The sequence below is a fragment of the Heloderma suspectum genome, chromosome 2 (genome assembly GCF_057233095.1).
Source record: "Heloderma suspectum isolate Gila_16-S chromosome 2, 16-S_ref, whole genome shotgun sequence".
Taxonomy (NCBI): domain Eukaryota; kingdom Metazoa; phylum Chordata; class Lepidosauria; order Squamata; family Helodermatidae; genus Heloderma; species Heloderma suspectum.
In genome coordinates this window covers 331,585,883-331,600,815 of record NC_139459.1, presented here as the reverse complement: position 1 = coordinate 331,600,815, position 14,933 = coordinate 331,585,883, and the positions used below count along the sequence as shown (strand labels likewise).

The 14,933-nt window shown below is 39.4% G+C and overlaps 1 protein-coding gene across 2 annotated transcripts in view; it reads right to left on the bottom strand.

The window, feature by feature from the left end:
- The window catches only part of CADPS (calcium dependent secretion activator), a 517,790-nt gene that overhangs the window by 287,045 nt on the left and 215,812 nt on the right, over positions 1–14,933 (bottom strand). For both annotated transcript variants that reach the window (XM_084840490.1, XM_084840489.1), the window contains exons 5-6: positions 13,379–13,615; positions 10,361–10,482 (exon numbers count right to left, since the gene is read on the bottom strand). In XM_084840490.1, coding sequence (XP_084696616.1) covers positions 10,361–10,482; positions 13,379–13,615 — 359 coding nt within the window. The remainder of the gene's footprint in view (positions 1–10,360; positions 10,483–13,378; positions 13,616–14,933) is intronic.

Here is a 14,933-nt window from a genome sequence, read left to right as displayed (position 1 = left end):
AGTTTGAACACTCCTTGGCGTTGCCCTTCTTTGGAATTGGAATGTAAACTGACCTTTTCCAGTCACTGTTGAGTGTTCCAAATTTGTTGGCATATTGAGTGCAGCACTTCAACAGCATCATCTTTTAGGATTTAAAATAGCTCAGCTGGAATACCGTCATCTCCGCTAGCTTTGTTGTTACTAATGCTTCCTAAGGCCCTCTTGACTTTTCTCTCTAGGATGTCCGGCTCAAGTTCAGTGACCACACTATCATGGCTATCAGGGACATTCAGATCTTTCCTGTATAGTTCTTCTGTGTATTCTTTCCAACTCTTCTTAATCTCATCTGCTTCTGTTAGGACCCTTCCTTCTTTGTCCTTTATTATGTCCATCTTTGCACAAAACGTTCCCTTGATATCTCCAATTTTCTTGAAAAGATCTCTAGTCTTTCCCATTCTATAGTTTTCCTCGATTTCTTTGCATTGTTCATTTAAGAAGGCCTTCTGGTCTCTCCTTGCTATTCTCTGGAACTCTGCATTCAGTTGGGTATATCTTCCCCTTTCTCCCTTGCTTTTCGCTTCCCTTCTTTCCTCAGCTACTTGTAAAGCCTCATCAGACAGCCACTTTGCTTTCTTGCATTTCTTTTTCTTTGACCTCTAACATGATATTGCCAAAAATGCTTTCAGTAGTTTATTTCTCTAGAATCCATACTGCAGGTAATTATCACCCTAGGTTTGCTTTTTTATAATAAAGTTTCAGACACATTATTGCTGCAAACAAACTGCCTGGGTATGTAAAATGACCTTCTCTCAAGGCTTTTGTATAGCTTGCTAGCTGAACAGAGGTGTTCAAGTTGGCCCCTGAGGCAGAAAATTGCACAAGCCCCATTTCCTGGCAGTAAAAATCCAATCATAAAAAATTAAATAAATAACAATTTGCTGCTCTTTCATGACTTCCCAAATCAGCTGCCTGAGACAGCTGCTTCACTTTGTTGAAGAGTAGGGCTGAACAATGTATGATGGCTGTTTGTTACTGGTTACTGAAATTTGCAAGACACTCTACCACTTCCAAAATGTTTGCTATTGTAAATGCTATAATATTACTAATTCAAGTGGTGCCATATGCCCATCTCCAAAGGGTATGAATGGCCTTGCCACTTGGAGTTATGTGCCACAGCACTATGAAGTGAATAGGAGGAAAAAGAAAACAAATGGAAGGGTATTCTAACATTTTCAAAGTTTAACGATACCAGGCAACAAATAGCTTTTCCATGATGCTATCAGAACCATGATACCAACACTACTCATTAACCAAATAGTTAGTGGAGGAATGGCATTGTTGCGGCAACTCAGTATGTGGTTTGCGTGCAAAGAGTAAGCTTACGTTTCTGAGGAGCAAAGGCACAGGTTGCAGGAATCCTCTGCAACACCTTAGTAACTATAGCACATTCCCTGTGCAAAAACAATGGCCTCCAGGACTGTAGCTCACTTGATAGACTGACAATGATGAGAAGTATGAATTCTGTGAAAATTCTCAGTATTTGCTGCCTAAACTCAGTCTTTGATTTGCAATGCATTGTACATGGGATTGCCTTTGAAGACTGCTTGGAAACTGCTGTTAGTCCAAAATGCTGCCATCAGGATGCTAACTGAGGTCAAGCACTGAGGACATATCTTGCCAGGACATAAAAGACTCAGCTGGCCCTTGGTGCATTTTCTGAGCACAATTCAATGTGCTGGTGCTGAACTGTAAAGCTTAACATAGTTTCAGGCCTGGGTACCCACAGGAGCAGTGACTCCCATGTCAACACGCTTGTGTACTTGGGTCTTCTTCCGAGGCATGCCATCTGAGGTAAAGCGGGTGGTGATGTGGGGAGAGCCTTCTGGTGGTTCCCAACTTATGGAATTTCCTTCACAGGGAAACACACACCTAACACTTTCATGCATTTCCAGCACTAGATTTTTTTTTTAAGTGTTCTTACCAGTAAAGACAAGGATAGAGAAGTGACTGTCCTAGTGCCTAGCTTCTGTCCTTATGCTGCATCTCCCGGTCTCTGTGTTTAAATCTGCTGACACTTGCCAGTTTTTAAACTTGATTTTATGCTTCAGTATTATCTGCTGTTTTAGTCTTGTGCTACTTTATTTTGTCAAGTTATTATTGTTTTATGTGGTAAGCCTCTCTGAAAATATGTAAACTGAAAGGCGGCATAGCAACCAAGTAATTTTTTTAAATAAATAAGGGATCTGGATGAGGATCTAGATCCAGCTGATACTCTAGTGGATCTGGATGGGGGTGTCAATCTTTTAAAATAAAGAAGGGAGAAGCATACTATGTAATCCCTCCTCCTTCTCCCTGGCTGCCTTTAATAAGAACTGGGCAAACTATTCCTTGCACAAACCATGTAGTTTGTGTGGCTCAAATGTAACAGTAAACTGAGAATGTAGGAAGGTGCCTTATATCAAGTCCGCTCATTGGCCCATCTTTGCATTGCTTGCACTGAATGGCAGCAGCTCTCCAGAGTTTCAGACAGGAGACTTTCCCAGCCCTACCTGGAGATACCAGGATTGACCCTGAGAAAGGGATGGGGGAGAAATTAATGTGGTTCACATTTCAATATGAATTTACCTAATTCCACAGTTTCAAACCAATCTGTGGAACAAAACTTAGTTATCTTTCAAAATCTGTATTTCTCAGAATTTTGCAGTGGAGTTATCCAATTTACAAAAATGTGTATATTAGGGGAAAGTGCCTATAAAAAGCATATATTAGTGAAAACAACATCCCAAAATACAATGTATTGGGAAAATTTCATATTAGGTAAAATTATGTACAAGAATGCATGTATTAGGAGAAATGCACACGAAAATGAGCACAAACTTGCATGTTAAAAATAATTCTCAGAGTTTAGGATGAACCAAATTTAAGACTGGAAAAACAAGAAAGTAAAAATGAGAGACTAAAATTGACAGATTCATCCATCCATCCCTAAAATTGAGAGATTTGTCCATCTTTTGCATGAATAGCATGTGCTCTAACATGGAGCTATGGCACTTGATGTCCAGCATGTATATTTTTGATTGTCCAAGCACATGAGGTTCAAGTTTTCAGTGGTCGATCACTGACACAAGTTTCTCTGCTATAATGTGGAACAAGATGGGAAGGAGAATGATCTTGACTACTTGTTGATGGCTTTAGTCTGAAACATGGAGATGAGGGAAGAAAGATATTTTACACTACTCCTTAGTTAGGTATCTTTTAAAGGAATGGCTTTATAAGTGGTAACCCTATCCTGAGCTGATGTAGTACTTGGTAAAGCTGATGCTGATGGCATCAGTATTCACAAGGCTAATCCTGTTTACTGTCATATGAATAGCATTCTGTACTGCTAATTCCCTCATCTAATGATGTGGGTGACAATGTCAGAGTATTAGCACAAGCTGGTATCTTAGAGGCACTGCCTGGTCTCATTCAGATACCTTCAACCAAAGCATACCCCCCTCCCCAGGTGTTCAAAACTCAAAAGGTAACTCAAGCCATACATTTCACTGATATGAGCAGCATTCATGAGATAAGAAGATTCCACTAGCAATAACTGATTTCAATAGCCTTTTCAAATAGCTGTCTTGCCAAAGCAATTGTCACCTGAGAAATGCAGTCCTGGGATTTAATAAGAGTGAGAGATATGGGGAGGAATAAAAAAACAAAACAAAAAGCAATACCCAAAAACTAGAATGGCCTTTCTGGAGTCTCTAATGAAGACTTTACACAGTCCTTTCCGCATCACAGCCTATATAATCAATGGTGGAGTAGTGGTGGTGGAAGCAAATCTAATGCCCATCATGGTTTGCTGGACAATGCCTGCTTTAGGCCTCATTTGTGCTTGACTGTGCTATGCTTATCTTTGCCTGATTTCTTGCTCCCAAACAAATTAGTTGCATTTCTTATCTTGAAGGAATGTCTAGAGAAACTGAAAGAACACTGACCTTTAAAGTGAAGAAATGGAAGTGTCTTGGTATATAACTCATTTCCAGCTTAGCTGCTCATTGGACTATTGGTGTACACAAAGCCACACGCACGCAGGAAAGCTGTGCATGGATAGTGGTTCCCACCGAATAATGTCCTCATGCTTTTCGGCAACTAGATGGCACTAGTGAGCTTTGGATGTTCCTCCGTAGCTCAGCTGCAGCTAACTCACCCCTAAATCAGCCATAGTCTCTTCTCTCTTGTGAATTTCTTGACAATCAGATTGTGCTGCAGGAACACTTCATACAGCACTGAGGAGACACTACAGCTACAGTGATCATATAAAATTTTCTAGATGTTCCAAGAAAAATACAATGCATGTAATTAAGTACTCTGTACTTCTTTTGCTACAATTCAGACTTAATGCTATTTTATCAAGACTGTAGAGGACAGAGGAATTAAAATAGAATTCCAATGATAGTTTGATTTGAAAAATTGTTAGAATTTACTTGTGTAGGCACCTCCGCCCCTAAAAATAACTCCTTTTAGATGCAAAGAAAAAAGACGCTTGCCCGAATCTAACTTTTATGGGTGCATATGTTCTGACATTCTTCCACCTGCTCAGCCCTCCCAACATTCATTTCAATGGAAACAGGATATTCAAGTATGCATTCATTTGTGGATGTAAAACAAGCTGCTCTCTCCATTGAAATCAATGGGATAGATCACAAGCACAAGAGCTCCATGTGTGCACTGCAGTTTTCATACCACTCTAAATAGGGTGGGTATGATTAGTGGGTAAACTCAAAATAAAGGAAACAGGGATGGATGAATCTGTTTAGTTTGATTCTCATTTCTCATTTTTCCAGTATTAAGTTCATTCCATACCATTTCCGTATCAATTTGCAATTTTTCCCTAAAAGACAGCAAGAGTTTTATGCACTTTTCCTAATGTATTCATTTTTTTTGCAAACAATTTCTCCTAACAAAATGCATTTTTGTGTGCACTTCCTTCTATTCTATGCATTTTTGTATGCATTTTTTGATTTGTGAACTGCATCACAACTTCCAGAACAGTATGGATATCATTTTATAACTGCATTCTGGTTTCTGCATATATTTGGAAGGTGTGAATTTGGTAAATCTGCATACAAATGCAAACCAAATGAATTTTTGACCCATCCCTAGTTTTAAATCAACAGATGTTCATCATCAGGCATAAGTCTTTTGGCCAAAAATTAAAAGTGGTACTATGTTCAAATCACTTTTTAATTCTATTTTGATCACCTATAGTTGATAAAGAAACTGCATGTGGGCCACATCTTTCCTCTCTCTCTTAAACAAAGATGAATCTATCAAAATGTATCACATTTCTATTTCACATTTCACATTTCCTGTTCTATGTCCTTCAGTCCAGCGAAGTGCTAATCATGTGGCCTTTAAAATACAGACATTGCTACATTCTGTACATCGCCATTCATATTTCAACACAAGTTCTCACACAGAATCTCCGACAAACTGTCAAAGTTAGAGAAACACATCCTAGAAAACCAGATAGTCAGATGAGAATTCTGTAGAGTGAAATGTATCTACTTTTTAAACAACCGCATCTACAAACGCACACAGTAATGACGCCAGGGAAAGATGGTAACTGGGAAATGTTTAGCACATTTGGGGGTTATTAACCCCTCAAATGACAGGTGAATGACAGGTGTAAGAGAAACGCTAGGTTTTGTGAAGCTACAAGGGGTTCAAGGAAAGTCTGAACCCCTGTCTGAAACCTTGGAGAGCCACGGCCAGTTCCATGTCGACGGACCCAGGGTCTGACTCAGTATAAGGCAGCTCCCTACGGTCCTACAGCTTTGCTCAAGAAAACGTTCCCAGATTCTCTGTTTTAATCATCCATGGTTACTACTGATGACCCATAATGAAAGATAAAAATTATTATCTGGTCTGTTTCTCTTTTGGGTGAGTGAAAAGTAAGAAGCAGTTTCTGAACAGCTGGAGGACAGTTCGCTGACTCAGCTTTCCTGGAAACCCAAAGCTGAGCAAGTGGGGCATAGCCACTGAATGCAAAAGTGTTTCTCGGGGTATTTATCACCCTCCGCAAATTCATAAAGGTACGGAGGATCATTGGAGGATTTACAGCACAGTCCTATCGAGGTCCACTCAAAAGTAATTCCCACTTAGTTCAATGGGAATCACTTCCAATTAAGTGGTACAGGATTGCAGCCTCAAATTCAAACGACACATTACACTAATTGCATAGTGTGTAGCAGAAGGTTAGCTTGAAGGTTAGCCCCCCACCCCCCGGCCCTCCAGCCTGGCCTGGTTCTGGAGTATATAAACTACTAACCCTCAGCTACACGCTATGCGATTAGCATAACATGTAATTTGACTCTCAGTCTCTGTGGGAAACATACCATTCTGTTAGCAGGAGGAAACCTTACATGGCAGAGCCATTCCCCTGTGAGGTGTCGTGAAATGAGGCTACTTTTTTCTTGTTTCCTTGAAAAAACAGGGAAGGTAAATGCAGGGCAGGTTTTTGGCTTCAGCCCTTCATGACTTTCCTTCAGGGACCTTTGGTAATTAGGTGCTTACTTGGTTCTTTTCATTTCATGTTGATGTGGAGCTCTTCAGCCACTGTTCAAATTCATAATAAACAAAGAGTCATGAAAAAACACAATGCTGAAATGCAAAATGTGATCAGCTAATCCCAATCAAAGGGCCTGTGAGCGGCTCGCCAATAGATGTTTCACAAGAGCTGATCAGACATGTAAAAGAAAAGCTTTTGAAATGTGTGCCAGTAAACTGGAAATAAACATCAGAAGATTGTTTAAAATTCTTAATTAAGCAGGCTATTAAAGCATGTAGAGTGCTTCTCTTCTGATGAACAAACAATGAAGTATGCCAACATTCAGCACTTGAGCTGAGTCAGGACTCCAAGTAGTTTAAGTTTGGCCTGTACACACAACAGGAATAAACTGGCAGAATTCTGACACTGTAGAATGGACTGTACCATTTGCAAATGGATTGTGGTAGGAGACTGCAGTCTTTCACTGCTTTCTTGTGTAAAAAAACCAAACATCAAAGCATATAGAAAACTGGCACAGAAAGGATTGGACTGTGCTACAGCCTTTCTCCCAGCTGAGCTAGTTTTCTACCTGTAGGGATTTAATTGTTTACACAATTAAAAAAAGTTACATCACCAATTTACTGCCTAATTTTAGTAGTAGCAAATAAGGTTGATATGGATTAAATGTAAGGGAAATAAAACTTGCAAAAGCTTTTAGCTTGTTAAGGGAATTTTTTTAGTAGCAGGCAAGCTTCATTTCAGGGCTACTTTAAAGGCAGGATTTGTTGCAGTGTGAAAAGGGATTGTGAGTTTATGAAAGCCATGATTTACCATAAACTAGCACATAAGACTGCTCAATCTCAGTAATTTCACTGAGAGGTGAAGAAATGTAGACCGACATCAGGCTCTTGTGTATTTGGTGCAGCAAAGGTGACAGAATACATCACAAAGGAATGGAACACATCAGATCTGACTTGGGACTTAAAGAAACCAATGCTGCCTTGAAATTCCATCCCTCCATCCAAGTCATCCAGTGCATTCAACTGATAAAGAAACATGGGACCCTTTTTTCTGGAATTTTAGGATCTATATCCAAATTTGGAAGATCTGTATGTGATCTGCAAATGGAATTTGTAGAATTCAGAAAATAAAGAAATCTGTTCACACAACACAGAAGTACTGAATCTCTGTGGTGTGGTGTACGCACATGTGTTATTTCATGTTTTGCCACGCAGCGTTGGGGATACAGGACAAAAGCATTAATACAGATAGCTTGATGTCAAAGGTTGAAAACAGAACAAGGACATAGCTATCACAAGACTACATAATGCTCGTTGAAATCAGCATGAGAGCTGGCGCATGATGTGTAATTATTGAAAAATGTTACAAGTTTTAGAGAAGGATTTTGAATGACTGGAACCTTAATATTCTACCCACATTCCACATTTTTGCAAATTTCAGTGGCAGCACTAAAAGAAATCAGGATGCAGCCGGAACAGCAGTGCTTAGAAGCTTGTCTAGACAGGTGCACTATTGATCGACAGCCTAAATGATAACTAGGATTTAGCTGAAGGGCTCCAAGATTGTTCTTTTAATATCTCTTTTCTGCACCTAGTATATTAGAGAAGAAGGCAGAAATGACTGCAAAATCTGATGCTGAAATAGAATGACCAGGGTAGAAGCAATGCTCATTATGCTTTATGATTGATGTGAATAGGCTGGTAGACCCAGAATGGATTACAGCAACTGTTTGGGGACCAGATGTTTACAGTACACACATTGCTCTGTGTAGAACATTCCTGGATAATGAAAAAATAATGAAAAATGGTGGTTTGGTACTTGTACACTGAGGGCCAGAACAGATATTACTTTAACTCTTGTGTCTGGCAACTACATTTGAGTTTTTTTGTTTTTTTTTTACTTTATAGTAGACACAAGGGCACCAATCTAGATCTTAAAAGCCCCTCTATCCCCTACACTAGCATCCCAATCTGGATAGAGGGCCCAGCACCTACTCTAGAGTAATTAAAAAAAAAAAGATGTAGCTGCTAGATATGCTACAGAAATATCTGTTTTGGCTCTCAGAAGTAAGAGCATATAGAAAGCTCATACATCCATCATGAAAGGTGAAACAAACTGGAAAGACACTTATCCAGTCACTTAGGTTATACAAAGTTATTTTCAAATATATTTTCCAAATCTGGGCATCTATATTTAGAGTAATTTTACACAATCTTTTCTGACAGAAAAGCAACACAACATGGTACCTTTTCATATAACTGTCCAAAAATTAAGGTTATTTTTAAAAAGCAATTCAAAGTGACTAACAGCACAATCCTATTCATATTTAAACCTAAAAACCCTAAACCTAAAAAAGTCCTACAACTCCCAGAACTCCCTAACCAGCATGGCTGTCTGGGAAATGTTAGGAGTTGTAGGACATTTCTGTGTCTAAACATGCATAGGATTGCACCCTAAATGTAAACCTGACCAAATAGGGTGTTGTCACAAGAAAATTTAACTGTGAGAATTACTGGGAAAGGTCGCCACTTGCTAATTTTTTTAACGTTCAACTTTGATTGCATAAAGTTTGTGCTTCCCAGATCAATGCTTATCAAAGAAGGCAGCAGAAGGCCAAAGAAGCAATGATCATTTACTTTTAAGTTCTCTCTCCTGGGGCAGGAAATAGATACATCATTCAAAGGCAGTTTCTTCTTCAAATCCATATAACATCACAGAGTGTGATTCCTAGAACCATGGCACATGAGCACCTTATAGGGGAAGAAAGATAGTTTCCAGTTGCCACATGACTAAATGGCTAGGGAAAGGCTTTACCCATTGGTTTCTGCCAGCTAACTTGAGGTTCCAGCAGTTTCCTCTTCTGAACTGGAAGTGTAGCAAATGTGGCCCTTACCCTTAGGGCTCATGGTTCAAGTTCTTCAGTGCCTGACATAATGAGATAATTTACTCATTTCCACATGATATTTCCCAGTATGCGGACAGAGGAGTAGGGATGGGAGTATCAGGGATAGTCGAGCTCACCAAGACCCTCCCAGCTCCATTTTGATGCTCGGTCCGCCTCATTCTCATTTCTGTATGCAACCTGTTTTACTTTTGATTTGAATGGGGAGAGTGCACATTTCGGTGCACATTTTAGATAAGTGCACACTGAAATGCGCACTCCCTCCCGTTGACTAAAGCAAGATAATGCAAATTTATTTTGTTTAAAATATGTATTTTAAAGTGTGCATTTTTTAAATGCATTTTTTGAACATGATCGCAACCTTGGAAATCTGCGAGCCTTTCTGGAAAATAAATGCTCCTATTTGCATTTTCATGTTTGAGGTTGCAAACAGGGCAAATTCTGATAATAAATAAATGACAACAAAATTATCCTACATCCCTACAAAGAAGTGGTTCCTTCCAATATATTCAAAAGGTAACCTGAAACAACTTAGAGTTCTGGGAAGAGGGCGAAATAATTAGGAGTTTTTAGGTCACACTGCAATAAAATTTCTTCCATGGAACAGAATACAGAATCAGCAGGAATTTGTGCTACTTTTGAGTCCATTGGTTTTCATTTCAGCAAAGCAATTCAGCATATACTTAATTTGAAGTACTTATGAATGTCTCACTAACTTCAATGAGACTAAAGAACATGCTATAAGCCCTTGCTGACTCTTGGTTTAGGATTTGTTAATTCACAGCAGAGTGATGATCTCACATGAAGAGGTATATTCCTTATGTAGAAGACAGAGACGAGAATTAACTATGTGTATTCTTCCTGCTTGTGGCAAGGCTGGAGAAGAGTAAGAAATGCGATGGAGGTCAAGAAAAACTTACGTTGGTTTTGATGCCTCAGCCTGATCTGTCTGTAGTTTTTCTCCTCCCTCCACTTCCATAGTGCAATAAACAATGCGGTTGGGTGCCAAGGATTTGAGACCCTGAACTTCCATGATGACAACCTATTAAAAAAAGAAAAAGAAGAAAACTATCTTGGAGAACATTCTGCACTGAGCGATCAGCTCTGGAAACAAGGGCAATTTATAACACTTCTGAGAGAGTACTGACAGGTGAGGCATGATGCATCCAAGAATCTACTGTGCTAGACCAGGGCTGGGCAAATGTCGGGCTTGTGGGATCTATTTTGATTTTTACTAGAACCACGAGATCCATCAAATGAAACCTGGTGCAAAAGACAGACACTTACAATTAAATAATTCCGAGACCAGGAATTTGTTAGGTGTACCAGAACTGAATGAAGCTCACGGTCCTTCCACACAAAAATCCACTCCTAGTTACCCCAAGTTTTCATCTCAGCAGTATACTTTAGAGCAGGGGGTGGGGGTCATTTTGTCGCTACTAATGTTAAAAAATCAGGAGTCAGGAACTCTTTCCGTTCTACTGTAAATTACCTAGAGATTTACCAATAGATTCAGATCTACCTTCTGCCCGCTCCTACACTAAACTTTCCTCCTCTGTGGTGTGGTTCACTTGAATGATCTATAACTATAGCTATGCAAGCACATTGCTCTGATGCACTTGCTCTCTGCTTGTGGCATACTGTGGTCCTGCCATTATTGCTGAAATCTCCCACCCCCCGATCTCAGCACAAAATACATGCACCAAAGTCCTGTTGCTCACTCACTGTACCCTAAACACGCTATCTCCTTTCAAAGTGTGAGTTGAAATTACAGCCCATAGTTGATTAGGGGAAAGATCAGCCTTGCTCCCTAAATACTAGAGTGGGCTACAGGGTATGGGTGCCAAGGCAACCCAAGTGTTGATGTTCCTCCCAGCTTTGGAGATGTGCGGTACCATATGGGTTTCATACCACAGAGCTCAGAGGCAAGGGCAGTTCAGGAAGAGAGGCTAAGGAGCAGGTGGGTGTATGTGTGTGTGGATGGCTCTGAACCTGTGTGGATGAATGAACATTTTCCCGATAATGGATGTCTCCTTGTATCCATTTCTCTATGTTAATGGATCTTTCTGTGTCAGATTTTGGCGAGAAGAAGAGATGTGGGAATATGTAAACATCTGACGCTGGGAGGAAGTGGCTTTGACTACTCAATCTTTGAATCTGAGCCCACCCTACATGCTGAACAGCAAACAGCACAACATTATTATTCAATAAAAACAAACTGCGCATTTATAAATGTTAAAATTGTATGTGTGAATATAAACTGAACTTTTACCAAGACTTGTGTTCCTGGCAATTTTCTTATTTTTCTTTAAAACTTAGAAATCAAGGCTCCCTGCAAAATGCAGGCGACACCTCTAATGAGCAATAATCAAATTCAAGGCACACAAAGAAATACAATTAAGTAATTCAGACACCAGTATCAAAAAAGACAGTCCCTGTGAAACAACTCTAATGAATATTACATTACCAAAATACTTATTTTTGACCTGAGCAGATCAACATTTCCCTGCAGTACGCAAAGTAAACTTTATTGTTCACTGAAATGAAGATGAGGAAAATATATAAAGAATACTGTTATAGAGAGTCAAACCCATAACCCTTTCCCGGTTATGTATAGCCTGACTGATATGAAAACAGAGTGGTGTGGGAACTGCTGTACCATGGCTCTTCTCCATGCCCCACTGGTAATATTCAAAGAGAGGCGATTCTGTGGGTGGCTTAACTGATGTGGTCACTTCCTACACCATAAGCAATACTGGTGTGAGGACCAACCACATCACTGGGCTCCACTGATTATCGCCTCACTTCATGTGTTACCAAGGCATAGGAAGCAGCCACACCTTCGAAGCTCCCATGCTTTTCAGTTAAGCTTTGAATTTGGCCTCTAATTCAATACGATTACCTAAACTTGAACCCAAGGTAGGAAGGCAAAGGTGCACATTACAGTAATGAATAAAGGACTAGTACCAAGAAAGACAAGCCCCGTGTCAAGTTCCTCCTCCTTGTTCTTAACACCTCTTTCAACAAACACCATTAGAATGTGCATTTCCCCACTCCACATCACTGGCTTCTGCTGGTGGGGTCAGGGATACACACATCAAATTGACATCAAGAGACAGGGTATGTTGAACTAGGCATTAAGGAGGATGCAACTCAACTCAGGGCTGTCATTTTCAGCGGCAGCTCTGAGTTATTTGTAATGCTTAGTTCTGCCCATAGTTGGTCTTAGACAAAACATTTCCAATTGTTAAAAGATGCTTTTGAGTTTTTATACATGATCAGGGGTTAAAGAAGGGGAAACAATGGCTATCTCAAGATAACAGATTTGATTACACAATGAAGCTGTGCATATAAATGGGTGAACAGTGAAGAAAGGAAAATAGCTTTTCGTTCCCAATCTAGTTCATTTACATAATATTTTCAATGGGCAGATGAACCATGTTTGGTATCTCAGATTTGCAGACAGTAGATGTAGTTCAGAATTTCTTGCACACGAACATAGACCTAACTGTTCCAAGACACTATGGAAATCCAGCATACGTAAATCAGGATTGTTGATTCAGAATACCAACTGTAGATCAACAGCTTTTGAAGCCATCTCATATCCTTGAATGAGATTTTTTCAGCAAGCAAGCAATCTTTAATTTAGTTCCATTGACTTAACATTTACACATTCTGTTAACAGACTGTACTAACAAGGCTGTAAGGTAACCAAAAGAGCAAATCAAAAGATATGTTAAAGGAATGTCTGTCTATTGTTTATTAGAAGATTAATCTTTCTGCTTGGATATTGGGGATCTGTTTTCTATTTTGCTGACTTCTGCACACAAATTTTTATTTCAAACTCTGATTAGCTAGATATGGATTGCAGATTTTTTTAAAAACCCTGAACATTGCCAACATGTCTAATTGATCTGAATAAAAGTTGTACATTTTACCTCCAAAGAAAAAGACAGCACAACATCTGACTTTGAGAGCTGGTTTTCATTTTCTTCTCCCATGTCAATGATCGAGGTGTTGTGACTGCGTTTTAGCTTTTGTAACTTGAACTCGGAGCCACCTTTGGACACTGGCATGCTTTCCAGGTTTGCCATTAGCAAATTGACTGATGATTTCAGTTCCTCAATGTACATGTTTTCCATTTCTTTGGATACAAATTTAGGAAATTTGCGCTCCTGTGATTGAAAGACCAAAATTAAAATCTTATATATATAATTCAAAGTTGGGAGTTAGTTGGTCATCCCTTTTTGACTGCCTTCCCATTCTCCGATTCTCATGAAACACACTTCATTGGAAAGCTCTTGACACACAGGTTCCATGTATAACAACAGTTTTTACTACAATTCAAAGTTGGGAGTGTATTCACGTCCATAAAGCTTTTTTTTTTTTTTAAAGAATGAGGCTATCTTATATAACAATGGACTATAACGTTTTATTTTTAATATCAAAAAAGTTGTATAATTAAATAAGCATAATTAATTGCAAATCAGAGCAAAATGAAATATGAATACAAAAAAAGTCTCTGTACACCAAGTGGTTTGCTATCACGCGAGTTGACTCTGAAGAAGGGTGCTGTGGTCATCCTACTAAGGAATCTGGACATGGCTCAGGGTCTTATCAATGGCATGAGGTTTATCGTGCTTGCCATGCACAACAACTGACTGCATCAGGAAGCCCTCACTGGACAGGATAAGGCCAAGTGGATCTTCCTGCCAAGGATCAGCCTCGCACCTTCCAACTCATCTCTCCCCTTCCAATTCAAGTGTCACTGTGATGAAATGGTATATTGTTTTAAGGTTTAATTATCTATTATAATGTCTGTTTGCATGGTTGATGTATTACAATGTGTCTTGTCTCTTTAAGGCTTTGGTAAGGAGTAGGGAGTACTATAATGTTCAGAATGTACATACTGTTTCCTGATTGGCTGTGGGGTTTTACGGCTGGGAGAGAGGGAGGATAACAGGAGCTGGGTTTGTGGTGAGGTTAGATAGGGTTGAGTGGCTTGAGGGGTAGGAAGGACTCTGGGCTCTAGCTTTGGGGGTGTATAGATTCCCTGGGAGGTGGACTGAGGTTTTACTATTATTTTAAAGACAGTTATTAGATGGGCTACAGTAGGCAAGGATTTAATAAAAATGTGAAACAACAGTTCTTTACCACATGTCACACCAACTAACTTGAAACATCTTATCCTTTGTAAATAAAGTTTATATTTTATTTTGTTAATACAGGCCATGTCATTCTTGTTCTCTTTATTAACAGGGGAAAGGTTTAAGAATGATATTAAGAATGCAATAAGCTAGAGTCACAATATCTACACACAGAGAGACAAAGAGAGAGAGAGAGAGAGACTGAAGGTTCTCTCCTAGCTAAGAGGAGAGTGGTGGCAGAGACAGTTTTAAAGGTTAAAGAAAAGAGGTTTTCTCAGCAGTAGGAGAAAAAACATGTCTGTAGTGGATTGAGGTTATTATGGTTGTATCCCTTCCTCACACACTG